This window comes from Neofelis nebulosa, chromosome 14, assembly GCF_028018385.1.
Source record: "Neofelis nebulosa isolate mNeoNeb1 chromosome 14, mNeoNeb1.pri, whole genome shotgun sequence".
NCBI classification, from domain to species: Eukaryota; Metazoa; Chordata; class Mammalia; order Carnivora; family Felidae; genus Neofelis; species Neofelis nebulosa.
Genome location: NC_080795.1, coordinates 12,121,757 through 12,135,553, shown reverse-complemented (window position 1 = coordinate 12,135,553; position 13,797 = coordinate 12,121,757). Strand labels below are relative to the sequence as shown.

The window sequence follows — 13,797 nt, the reverse complement described above, 5'->3', positions numbered from 1 at the left end:
AAAAAAAAAAATCTTCGCTTTAAATATTTGAACTCCCTACACTTTGTGCAGATCTAGTCTCCCTCCCCCGCCCCCCCCCCACCACGTTCAAAGAATTTCATTTCAGAAGATACTCTCTTCAAGGCACTTTTTCCTCCAGTGCAAACTACCCATTTTTTGACTTTCGAGAGAGAATAGTAATGATGGTGGAGAAAAGCTACCATAGGGTCTCCAACATGGAGGCTTCAGGCTGTTCCTTTTCCAGAATCGTACGGGCAGATTTTCCCCTCGGGATATAAATCAACCAAACCTTGGTGTCTGTAAGGAATCTAGACAAACCGTCTCGTAGCACATCCGGTCGGGCACGGACTGCGAGGGCGCGGAGGGCGCGGAGGGCGCGGAGGGCGGCAACGCAGACCAGCTCATCCACGTCCTTCCCTCTCCTCTCTAGCTGCATGGAAATGGAGCTTTGTGTTCGGTCAGGTGACATGAAAGGTGAAAACAGTAGCTCTCAAATTACATTTAACCTCAAATAGCAAAGGTCACGAAGGAGGGCACAGATCGGCAGCTCCCGAGACTGCACGCGTGCGCACGCGGGTGGCTTAAGCGGGCCTCTTTTAATCCCACATGGGTTTTCCACACCGTTTCTGGCATCAAGCACCGGCCCGCAGGACACCAGAGCGTCTTTGTGTCCCTTGCTGACACTCCGGCATTGTGTTTTCCTACCCATTAACCAAGGATAAATGACCTAGATATTCTGCCTATTAAAGCCTCATTTTTCTTTTGCCCTTTTGTTCTTTAGTGTACCACATTATCAGACGCTGCACACATTTTAAAGTATTCTCAGTCTCAGATGCCCTTTTGAGGGAGTAATAGGAGGTTTTTGTCTGTGGTTCTGCGGAGATATCTGGAGTGGAATTACGCGAAGGTAATTTAAGGTTTTTCGTCCTGTCTAGTCTGAAGACAATCAGTTTAGCATATTACTAACAGCTAATCTAGGATAAGAGGATATAGCAAGAAACCGTACAAAGGCCAGAATGCTGTATTTGCATCTATTGCGAATACAAAAAATAGAGTGAACACCAGTTCCCCTACATACTACATTCTCTAATTACATCTCTGCATATCATGGGTCACTTTTATTAAAAGCATCATTACTACAGTTGGCAGCAATTTACATTTTATCTTACATGATAGCAGTTTTCAAAGAAAAAAATAAAAGGACATCACAACAAAGAAAAACAATACATTTACAAAGTCATGTCTGTAAACTTCAAGGCTAGTTTAGAGCTGAGGTAATGCTGTTTTAGCTTTGTGGCTAAAGTAACAAAGTCCTTTAATTTAAAAAAGGTACCTGATTCTCTCTTCTCTCACTCTTTATTTATCTATTTATTTTGTTTATACCAGTGCATTACAAGACCACGAGACAATGGAACTGTAGTTCTGTCTGGCAAGAACCCTCCCAGTAGGTTAATTTCCAAAGGGACCCTTCACATTCAACAGCTGCCTTATTATTGCTGCGCCTCGGGACAGAGACGTTCACACTAACGTGGAGATTGTCAGAGTGTATGGATGTGTGTGGATGCGCAAGTGTGGGAACCCCCATACAGTCAAAAGGGAAACAAATGAGCAAGTATGATATGTATGGTAAATTTCATCTTGACCTTCACAGCAAAAAAATTAAAATTAAAAAATTAAATATATAACTTCATACTTCCTTTGAGCAGCACTTCCTTCCATTAGTGCCACTCAGTTACAAATTGCTCTTTATTATAATACCAATGGTACCAAAAGGAAAAAAAAAAAAAAAAAAAAAAGAAGCAGAGCATTATGTAAGTTTCCTTAAAAAGACATGATCACCTCTCAAATTTCATCTCTCCTAGGGATAATAAATAATGCACTGCACAATACTTAATGACCAAGATACCTTTTGACACACCTGTATAACATGACTTGGACTTTTTTTTTTTCTTTTTCTTTTTTGCTACACTATGTTACAGAACAGCTTATAAAACTAGGTATGAACATTAACTGTGAGTGTAAACAGTAGGACTACCACTTGTCAAAAGTTTTAAACACTTGAACTGGAACTGGTACTGGTTATTCATCATTTTCGTTGTTTTCTAGTTCATCCCCCCCATCGAGCGAGTCCAGCTCTTCACCCTGTGCTCCTTCGTCTTCGAAGACGGAGGACCCCGCGGTCTTTTCCGGGTTCTCCTCGGCGTCGCTGCCGTCCAGGTTCTCCTCTTCCTGGAAGGCGCCCCCCTCGGCCTTGTCGGGGGCCTTCTCTTCGCTGGAGCCCACGGCATTCTGGAGTCCTGCTAACGCGGGGAACCCAGGCAGTGTCAATCCCCCCAGTCCCGGAGGTAGAAACATGGACGGGTAGAAGAGGCCTGGCGCCACAGTGGACAGGAGGAAAGGGTTGAAGGCGAGCGGGTTGGAGGGCAATCCGGCCGGGGCAGTAGCAGCACCAACAGATCCATTCGCAGAGTCAGTAGCCGAAACAGCATCTGTGCTTTTCTCGGAGTCTTTGTTCTCGTCTTCGTTCTCGTTGCCTTTCTCTTCCGCTTTCGGGGCGCCGTCCTCCGGCTCTCCCTGCCCGGGAGCAGCAGCGGCGGCGGCGGCGGCGGCGGCGGCGTTGCCAGCAGCAGCGGAGAGCGGGTTGTTCAGCAGCCCGCCCAGTCCGAACACGTTGGGCAGGCCCGCCATGCCCGGCAGCATCAGGGGCAGCACGGCCGCAGGGTTCTTGGCGTCGCCTCCGGCGGCGGCGGCCGCCGTCGCCAGTCCTGGAGGGAAGCCCATGAGCCCCGCGAGCTGGAGAGACTGGAGGTTCTGGAGGTTCTGAAGGCTCGTGAGGTCCATCCCGGCAAACAGGCTGTTCACCAACAGGGGGTTGATTCCGGAGGTGGAGGCCGCCGCGGCCGCCGCGGCCGCCCTGGCGATCTCGCTCTTGGGCCTTCGTCCTCTCCTGCTCGCTCCTTCCCCCCGCACCACGGGGCCAGTGAGAAGGCGGTCAAACATCGACTCGGGAACAAAACCCTGAAGCAAACGGGGACAGGCAAACAGTGGCTATAAACGTCGCTGGCGAAAACTTAAATTTCAGGGTGGGCCTTTGTGATGCGCTGAAAATCGACACTGAGTGGAGATACACAAGCAGTCATTTCCCTCCTAAAAGCTCAATGGTGAAACTTAACGAAAGAAGAAAGTCTATCTGTTGGCACTATGTTAACTCACGGAATTATGGCGAACTGCAAAAAAATGGTTAAAGGCTACTCTACCGGTGACGTGAAGGTCAAGCTGTCAGCGTCCGTAACTATCTCGAGAAACAACACATCAAAATGAAGTTGGAAAGTCTGGAACATTTAACTACAATTACGTTTTAGCGTCTACCCTGGAGAAACAAAAATTGTGTTCACCCCAAAACCTGTACACAAAGGTTTATAGCAGCTGCACTCATATTTGCCCAAGTCTGGAAACAACCCAGATGTCCCTCCATGGGTGATGGACAACCGCACACAGGGGCACGTACCTGTACCGGAGGAGTGCTCAGCAGTAAAAAGGGACAAACCTCTGACACGTGCAACCACTTGGATAGATCTCAATATAAAGTCCTCTTAAAAACGTTATATCATTTATGCCTCTGCTTACAGGGCATCCTCAAAAAGACAAAACCCCGGATGGAGCGCAGACCAGCAGCGGCTGTGGACTAGGGGGAGGGGGAGGGGAGACTACAAGAGAACTTGGGGTGGGGGGAGATGAGGGCACTGTCTGTATTCTGATTATGGTGGTGGTTCTTCAAGAAATTATACATGTGCTAAGACTGCTGGAACCGTAGGTCAAAAGAAAAATACGAAATTGTAGTGTATACTTGAAACAAGTAAACAAAAAGAAATCCAGACATTAACAAATTAATATTTTTGGAAGAAACGGAAGTGGAAAAAAATTTTAGGCGAAGTTGTATTCTTTCTTTTAAAATCAAAATTCCCAGTTAACCTTAGTGACCTCAACCACCACGAATTCCATCCTACAGGTGAGCTGTTAATAACCAGGTTTACCTGGGGCATTGTGCCCGTAGTGAGTCTACCTCCAAGACCGTGAATGCGTGTTCCTCTACCGTCCTTGTAAATCAGAGCTGTCAAGTTCTTCCACTTTGGATTAATGATATACCAAGAGGAAAAACGATGATTTATTATGTCTTTTAAGTGAAGAATAAGTTATAATTGAATAATTAATGGTCAACGGAAAATAAAGAAAAGCCCAGGACAACGGTTTTGCATAAACCCCTTTCCTGATGGAAGTGCCCAGTTCGTACTTACAGACTGCTTCACTATCTCAGTCCAGTCTGGAGCGACTGCAAATTCAGGGTTCTCTTCCAGCCACCTGGGCAGGTCCTTCATCGGAGGTGCCATAGCTCCACCCATCTGGGGAGAGGCATTTGGAAATTGATCTAAAAGCGCGTACATCCCCACCCCCCTTCCCCGGTATACACGCACGTATCCTATACAGATATTCTAGAAGAAACCAGGATTGTTTTTCCTTAAAAAGGATAAAATGCTGCTTTCTGGGATAAGAAATCACACAGGGAGATCATTTCCCTTTCCCAAACGTTCACCTTCTTTCCATTTCGTTTATTGACAACAGGCACCCTTTCTTCTCCTGTCAAAGTGTTTATATCCAATTTATTAGGGTTTCGACATCTATGTCGTTTCTGTTTCGGTTTCTGAAATGAGGAAAACAGCACATCCGCATTCTTCTGCAAAAAAAAAAGCCCCCAAATACGTATTTAGTATATTGTATTTAGTACTTACTCTTTCCTGCATAAATGACAGAATAGTGAAGCCATTTTCTTTCTTTCTTTCTTTCTTTCTTTCTTTCTTTCTTTCTTTCTTTCTTTCTTTCTTTCTTTCTTTCTTTCTTTCTTTCTTTCTTCCTTCCTTCCTTCCTTCCTTCCTTCCTTCCTTTTTCTTTCTTTCTTTCTTTCTTTCTTTCTTTCTTTCTTTCTTTCTTTCTTTCTTTTCTTTCTTTTCTTTCTTTTCTTTCTTTCTCCCTCTCTCTCTTTCTTTCTTTTTTTTTTAAAGTAATCTCTATGCCCAATGTGGGGCTCGAACTCATGACCTGGAGATCAAGAGTTGCACACGCTACCTACCGAGCCAGCCAAGTGCCCCCAGTCATGCCATTTTCAATTACTATGGAAGGTTTGGGCATCGTTTTAGTTATCAGAAACTAAAATTTTCTTTAAAAAAAACAAACAAACTATTTTTCTCTTTGTACACGTAAGCTGAGAGTCTGCTTTTCCTTTTGTTTATCAGTAACCCCACATAAAGCCTTTTCTTCAAATGTTTAACTAAGTCACGGTATCTTTAAAGGAAACTTTCTCAAGTGCCCTTACTAATTTCTACCCAGTGACGTGGATGAACACAGAGATGACCTCATGTCTATGATACAAACTGTACATGGACAGGAGCAACCCGGGGATAAAAGGCCCCGTGCAGGAGGGGCCCTTCTGAATGGCAAGGACTCAACTCGAGCTGAACTCAACGAAATAAAATGTGAAATCCTACACTTAAGTTTTTTTTTAAAAAACCAGTCACTAAGTACATAGGAAGTAAAAGATTTGTTGTGCTGCCAGCTTACAAGCAGTTTATGTGACAAATCATCTGGAGATACTGTTTAATGTTTAAGGGAAGGCATAAGTGTTAGTTGTTCGAAAGAGAAGCTAATAAAGTCTTGGGCTGTTGTTAGCTAGTCAAATTTCTGCAAGTAACAGCTTCGTAGTACTCTGTGCTCGTCAGACCTGGTCTGAACCAATTAAAGTGCATTCGTGAGTGTCATCCCTCTAATGAGACCACCTGAAAACCAGGCCGTGTAAAGAATAACTGAAGAATCATGTCTATTTGGTGGAAGGAGGAAGTAAGGGACTGCATAATGGGCATCTTCAAGTAACTATGAGCTTTCCTTCCTGACTCGAAGCCAGTTTTTCTAATGTAAAACACACAGTGACAGAAACTGGGGAACGTTCGAGATGAGGCAGAAAGACCAAGAATTTCTGTGTTCTACCGGGGAATCGTGAGGGCTACCCTCACGGGACTCCTCCCAACTAAACTCTGCGATACTTACTGGTACATAACTTGGCATATCAACAGTGTAAGTAGGATGCAGCTTCAGCCATTCAACTAAGTCCTTATTTTTAGGAGCGTCCTCCCCCACCAGCCTAGTCCCGTCTTCAAGATTTATCACGGGGATCCGCGTGTCTGGGTCCAGCTGTCCAGGAGAAGGAATGTTTCTTGTAGGTGGGGTCTCTATATCTTCTTCGAAAGCTTTGGTCACCTCAGCATCCTCCTGCAGAAAGGTGACAGTGGTCTGAATTCTCATAGGATGAGAGATTACAGAAATAAATGTCTTATCCCAAGAAAATGCTATCCTAGCATAATGGATCTCTGGCCAAAAAGGGAAAAAAGTTACCTGAAACACTGTCAGTTTTGGAACGGCTCTCAAATTAGAAGATGAAACTTTAATATCACTCTCCACACTACAGAATTAAGTAATTAGGGAGGAAATCCACAGCCCACCAATGCTCCATGTTTGAGATCTTAAGCCACTAGGGCACGGGCAGTGTAGTCTGAGCTTGACATGCATGAAAGGTAGCCTCTCAATCTCTCTCGGGGACCTCGGGATAACATCACTAAAGAAATTATAATTGAAGGAATCCAGCAGCCATCTCGTGCATAGCTTTTTGGCACTCTCTGAACCGTACAATTTTACTGGTAGGACAATATTTTGTAGCAGGTGTGTGAGGCAACACTGAAAATATCACGTCCAATTGGAAGCCTGTTCTCTACCACTGTCCAACCGGTGGTCCCCACACTATTACTCCAACCTCTAGACAACTTTTCTGACAGCCCACTGTCTATTCCTACTGCTTCTACTTGGGCTCAGTTCTTCATCACTGCCCACCCCCACCCCAAATTACTGTGATATTCCTAAATGGTCTCCCTGATTCTAGTTCCGCTCTTCTTTTCTCAGACTTCCACACTGCTGTACTGCAGTCGATTTTCTAAAATGCACTCTTCCTAGTTTAACTAGGAACTAGTTAAACTATTGAAACTATTTGGTAACTGAATTCCCCATCACCTTCAGGATAAAATCCAAGTTCTTTAGCATGGCAGCCAAGGCCCTCCCCGATTTATATCCTACCTTGTATCCAAGCTCACTTCTGTCGAACTTCACCTCCTCATCGAGTTCCCCTGCTGCCGATGACTTTCAGTTTACCAAACATGGAAGGCTGTCTCTAGCCTCAGTGCCTTTGCACATGTTCTCCCTGTAAGCTCTTTTCAAATGACCAACACCTACACAATCTTCAAAACTTAACCAAAGTATGACCACGTCTAAGGAAACTTCCTCATCTGTTTCTGCCCGTATCCTTCTCCTTCCATTCCCATTCTTCCTTTGGGCTCACAAAGTACCCCAGGCATGCCTCACAGCTAGGATGCAATATTATTTATCAGTCACTCATCTTAAACACTGTGAGTTTTCCAGTGCAAGCACTTGTTTAATACTTATTCTTTGCATTGTACTTTGGGGGGGGGGGGCAGGGGGGGCAGGGGGCAGGGGGCGCACACAGAGACAACTTCTACCATGTCGTTGCATGTAGGATGCCTATATCCTTACTTTTCGTGGCAACGCAAAATGGTCTCCAGTTTGAGTACATACACCATGAAAGATTTTAGGACTTGTCTTCTTCCATATAAGTAACATTGCTGACCTTTATACCTCTTTACTATTCCATTTATTTATAGCTCAATCAGCATTTTCCTTGTATTTTATGTGCATGCACATAACTTTGCACAATACCAAGTACGTAACCCCTAAATTCTAACATTTGACAGTAAAAGAAACAAAAATTTAAAAATACATTCTCTAACATCTCTTAGGAATTTTGAGCTGGGTTGCTTATGTGACTTTAGAAAAAGGAAAGACATCAATAAGTTCTTAGGGATGACTGAAAATAGGTAAAGTGCATAAAGTCAGCCTGAAGTTTAACACAGAGTACATAGTTACAATAGGAAATAGCACCTGGTTCACACTGTTAATTCCTGATGCCTGGACCACAGACAAATATGTGCTACGATTCAAATATTAAATACAGTAGTGAATAAATAGAGGTGTGAGATGCAGAAACTCACCAATATGTTGATGCTTATGGAGAAAGGATTTTCAGGGAACAAAATCTATCCAAGTGTTAGGGTGGTTTCGAGTAGGGAGGCTAATCACTAGTGGTACACTTTGGGGACCACACACCTAGAAACGGCATTTGAACTTAGGGAATAACCAGTCACAGTTGATCGATTACAAGGTATATTTTTATAAGATTCTAAAAGTAATCATATGCTCAACAGAAATGACCATTATTATGATTGGTACATGGTAACGAATTTTGAAATTAACTTCTAATCACCCAGAAGCTTCTGTTTCAGTCAGACCCCACCAGAGGGCAAATCCCAGTGAATGCTATTTTGTCATTTCTAACCTTTAACTCAACCTCTCCTTTTACTGCCCTTTTAAGTTATTTGGCTTTCTTGAGATTTAAGAAATAGCGGGGCGCCTGGGTGGCTCGGTCGGTTGGACGTCCGACCTCAGCTCAGGTCATGATCTCACAGTCCGTAAGTTTGAGCCCCGCGTCGGGCTCTGGGCCGACAGCTCAGAGCCTGGAGGCTGTTTCAGATTCTGTGTCTCCCCCTCTCTCTCTGCCCCTCTCCTGCTCATGCTCTGTCTCTCCCTGTCTCAAAAATAAATAAAAACATTTAAAAAAAAAAAATTTAAGAAATAAAAAATGACCAAATAAGAATAGGGTTGGAAAAAGTAAGAACTGTTGAAAGAAACGTCTCCCTCCTCCCTGTTTCAAATTCCAGTGTTTCCCAAACTGTGTCCCACCTGCCCAGGGAAAGAGTCTCTCCTGGAGTGCTGGCTCCTCGTTCACAAACCAGCTCCAGTGTCCCTATGCTGATCCGGGTTCCAAATCGATAAGGCTTAAGATGCCTGGTACCAATTTGTCCTTTTAAAAATGGACTACATGAAATTGGGTTCTTTGGGGTAAAACCCTCATCACTGCCCAGGCAGTGCATTTGTAAGCGGGGTGACTGAAGATTAGGGAAGGGGTTATTTTGGTCCCACTGTCCTCATTTCCTTTGAGTTGAAAATGTCAAAATCCATTGGCACATACATTTCATACAAACCTAAACTAGAACACATTTTTTTTTTTTTTCGATTGAGATTTTAAAAACAGCTGCAGTTACAAAGATAGGAGAATTTGCCATCACTAGCTCTGTATATGAACACAAATCTCCAGTCTGAAACTCAACATTTATACTAATCTAATAAATGTCAGAACCCCAAACAACAATATTTTTAAGAGCAGAAGCTCTTTCCGCCTCAGGAATTCAGAGATAACAATTATAGGCTCAGAAGAACGTGTTTTTGTTTTGGGCTAGTCTTCCGAGAGTAATCAATATATCAGGATCTTGGGAGGAATAAATCCTCAAGCTACATTTGGTTCAGGCCGAGTGATCTGTATCAATGCTCGACACAATTTTTCAGCCCAGAACCACGAGTGTTCACTGTGATCCTATTTCTTTAGTGGAAGAAGCCAGCTTTAATACCACATCCCTGAGAGGAGCACAGGCCAGTGTCGTCAGAATGGCAGGGACTCTGGCTGCCACCGTGGGCACACACAATGGAAGTGAGCTCCTTAACTTACTGCACTCAATGACGTCCGTTTGTGGCTCATGAAAAGCAGATCAAGACCCTCCACGTTTTTCCTCCTTCCCCGCCTCCTCTTCATGGGAGGCTCTCCATCCACCAGGGAGCCGTTAAGCAGATGCCTCGTGGGTGTGCGTGACAGGCCTGCCTGGAGCAGCTCCATTTGAGTCTTAAAGGCATCGGACACCGGTGTCGAGACGTTAGGCAAGATAAACTTTGAAGTAAGAGACGAAAAATTTGAGGTAGAGCTTGCTGCCTCTCTTGAGGCCTTTGATAAATCTACAACTTTTTCTTGTCCGTTTTCTGAGACCACTTGAGACTCCCTCAGCTGAGCAACCATTTCCATGAGGTTTCGCCGCTTGGCCGCTCTCTCGGCCTCAATTTCAATTTTTCTCCTCCTCCTCCTCCGCTGGCGAGGGACAGAGAGGTTTAGGGCGTCTTCCTATTGAAAAATTACAACACGACAGTGAGCCAAAACTGTATCTGCTAACAGGCTGGCTTTCAGAAAAAAGAACAAGAAGCTTCAGGAACTAAACATGCATAACTGCTGAAAAAGAGCTGAGGAAACGGCAGCCATCTTGACTCTGAGTAGGACCAGTGAGACACGAGCTTCCAAACTGAGCAAAGACTCACCTCTAAACAGCAAAACAAACTCACCTTTGACAACTGAGGAGAAGTCGTGAGGTCCTCGCTCCCACTAATGCTAGCTTGGCCGACCATGGAGAGCTCGGCAAAGCTCCTCTTCTGCAGGGGACTGTCCATGGTGGGTGGCGTGTAACCAGGGATGAGGCCCTGGAAATCAAACATCTGGCGCCTATTTACTGGCCATTTGCCTTTCAGCACGGCTTCACAGATGTTGTCTAATCGGTTTATCATTACTCGGTCCTGGAGGGAGAAGAAAAGTCACACAAAATTGCAACAAAGACGGGGTGAAAATCACTAGATAAATATTTCCATCAAGATGCTAAAGAGCATAAAAGGTTTCAAAGGCAATCGCGGGGGGGTGGGGAGGGGGGCAGGACACGCCTGGGTGGTTCGGTCGGTGAAGTGTCCAATTCTTGATTTTGGCTCAGGTCATGATCTCACGGTTCATGAGTTGGAGCCCCACATCGGGCTCTGTGCTGACAGCGGAACCTGCTTGGGATTCTCTCCCTCCCCCTCTCTCTGCCCCTCCTCTGCTTGCTCTCTCTCTCTCAAAATAAAGAAATAAACTTAAAAAATTAAATTAAATTAAAAAAAAAAAAAAACAACTCAACCAGTGGGCAAAAAGTAAAAGAAAACGAAAAACAAGTGAGTAAATAAACAAAATCCACAAAAACTACTTTGCTGTGGTGGGAGGTCCTAAGATAGCCCCAACATAGAAAACCCAGTATTTTTCAACTATCAACACCGGATCACACAAATGAGAAAACATTATGTAACCATCTCTAAAATATCCCCCATATTTCCAGAGTAACTTCTGTTCAAGTTTAAAGAATTGTTGGTGAACACCAGCAGACAACAATGGAACCCTGCATTTAGCTTCTGGATGTTCTGGTGCTTCAGATCCGCAGGCTGGATCGAAATGTGTCCCAGGAAGTGGGACATCATTAGCGTCACTATTAATAAAGTTCAGCATTACAAAACGGGCCCCAACCTAGGAACACCTAATGAACGTCAATTTGCATTCCCCACCTATTATCACTTCAAATTTCATTGAAGCGTGTACATTAAAAATTTCTAATTACAGCTCTTAGGCCCAGTTTCCATAGATTAAAAGTGTCTGCCACGACAGACTTTTTACTGATCTGGGAAACTCTTCTATACTCAATAAGGGAGATCAGCATAACAGAGAATACAGAGAAAAAAAAAAAATGTCTTTGATAGTACACTCTTCAGCTAAAAATTTCACATTGTTTCTCACATAGCTGACACTGTGGAAGACCAGCCTGGGGATGAGTCAACTGAGACTGTTTTTGTGTTGTTTGTTTTAAACCAGACAGCCCTGTTACGGTGATTAGAATGATTATGTCCCCACCCCAAAGAAACAGACCCAAATTACATAGGGATTTATCATAAATTATGCTAGTTAGCCAAAAAAGTAATTTCCATTTTGCTTTTGGTTGCAGATAACTACATTTGGAATTACCTCATAATTGTTTGGAGCAAATGGGTCAATAGCCCACCCTCTCCCGGGCTAAGTTTCCAAACCTATGAAGGTGTCTTAACTCTGAAAGTTCTGTTTCAGATTTAAAAAAAATTAAAACCCACATTTTTTAAACGTCCACATATTTTTCCCTTGTGCATTGTTGGCGGGATGGCAAATGGTGTGACTGCTACAGAAAACAGTATGGAGGCTCCTCAGAACAATTAAAAATAGAATTACCACGTGACCCAGCAATCCCACTTCTGAGTATATACCCAAAGGAACTGAAAGCCGGTTCTCAAACAGATATTCGCATACTCGTGTTCACAGGAGCACTATAATAAGGGAAGAAGGGGACGGAACCCAAATGTCCCAAGGACAGATGAAGAGAGGAAGATGTGATATGTACACACAATGGAATATTATTCAGCCTTAAAAAGGAAGGAAATCCTGTCACATGCTGCCACGTGGATAAACCTTGAGCATCAGATGACAAGAAGTGCAATAAGCAAGCCACGAAAGGGTGACTACTGCGTGATTCCATTCCTATGACAAGGTATCTAAAGCAGTCAATCCACAGAAACAGAGAGGAGAGTAGTGGTTGCCAGAGGCTGGGGGGAGAGGAGAGAGGGAGCTGTTTAGTGGGTATAAAGTTTCAGTCATGCAAGATAACACGCTGGAGATCTTATGGCGATGTGAATATACTTAGAACTACAGAAGTGTACATTTAAAATTGGTTAAGATCAGGGGCGCCTGGGTGGCTCAGTCGGTTGGGCGTCCGCCTTCGGCTCAGGTCATGATCTCGCGGTCCGTGAGTTCAAGCCCCGCGTCGGGCTCTGTGCCGACCGCTCGGAGCCTGGAGCCTGTTTCGGATTCTGTGTCTCCCTCTCTCTCTGACCCTCCCCTGTTCATGCTCTGTCTCTCTCTGTCTCAAAAATAAATAAATGTTAAAAAAAAAAAAAAAAAAAATTTTTTTTTAAATAAAAAATAAATAAAATTGGTTAAGATCATAAATTTCATGTTGTGTAGTTTTTACCACAATAAAAAATAAAAAAATAAAAAAAAAAAGGAAGAAAGGAAGGAAAGAGAAAGACCTGGACACATTTCATTTTGCTACAGGGTGAGTCTGTGGAAACAACAAGCCATAGACCATACTGCACAACGTGATCGCCAGCCTAAAACACCTCAAGGAGCCAAAGATCCATATGAAGAGTTCTTTTTACCTTCCTTTCATGTCACCTCTCCTATCCTGTTACTAAAGTACCGCACAGACTTTAAAACATGAGAAAAATCTACAGTCCTCATACCCTGTGTCAAAGTTGACCTTACACTTACTTGAAAAATCAAACTAGAATGATTCCCCGTGCCCCCCACTCTTTTTTGGCCCACAAAACAAAAACCCCAAAACCCCCACCAACCTTAGGCCAAAATGAGAAGGCAAATGTTCTTTCATGAAGGAGCTGAGCTACTGAAGGGTCTCCATCCTCCATGTAGAACCCATCTCGGGTTTCATCCCTAGCGGTGCTCATGGAGGCATTGCTTTCTTCATCGAAATTCTTCCCTCTAGAGACAGCTCCTGCTAAGAAATGAGTTAGTGTGCATTACTCACGACCACAGTATCACTGGAAAAGAAGTTTAGAGAGGACAGGGTGAAAAGATTTGAATACCACTCGGCTCCATTTTATTGAGTACCTACTTTATGGTATTAGGCATCTTACAATCGTGTTGTTAAAGCTGCTAACGGGCCCTTCGTGCAGATGGTGTTCTCCTCATTTTATGGATGAAGAAGCAGACGGGCTTAGGGAGGTGACATCACTAGTTATGTGACACTGTGCCCGTGCATCTCGGAGGAGGTGGAATGACAGGCAGGTCTCTGACTCAAGAGCCTCTCCGTGCCATGTGGTCCCCCGCGCCCCGGCCCCACAGCCCTGCCCACG

The 13,797-nt window shown here is 44.1% G+C and overlaps 1 protein-coding gene across 4 annotated transcripts in view; it reads right to left on the bottom strand.

The window, feature by feature from the left end:
* Positions 1-1,005: 1,005 nt before the first annotated feature.
* Positions 1,006-13,797, bottom strand: part of CHD7 (chromodomain helicase DNA binding protein 7) — a 192,530-nt gene continuing 179,738 nt past the window's right edge. For 3 of the 4 annotated variants that reach the window (XM_058699659.1, XM_058699661.1, XM_058699660.1), the window contains exons 32-38: positions 13,279-13,439; positions 10,393-10,620; positions 9,734-10,177; positions 6,097-6,318; positions 4,592-4,732; positions 4,296-4,400; positions 1,006-3,018 (exon numbers count right to left, since the gene is read on the bottom strand). In XM_058699659.1, coding sequence (XP_058555642.1) covers positions 2,080-3,018; positions 4,296-4,400; positions 4,592-4,732; positions 6,097-6,318; positions 9,734-10,177; positions 10,393-10,620; positions 13,279-13,439 — 2,240 coding nt within the window. In that variant the 3' untranslated portion in view covers positions 1,006-2,079. The remainder of the gene's footprint in view (positions 3,019-4,295; positions 4,401-4,591; positions 4,733-6,096; positions 6,319-9,733; positions 10,178-10,392; positions 10,621-13,278; positions 13,440-13,797) is intronic. The other variant, XM_058699662.1, reaches the window with a different exon arrangement.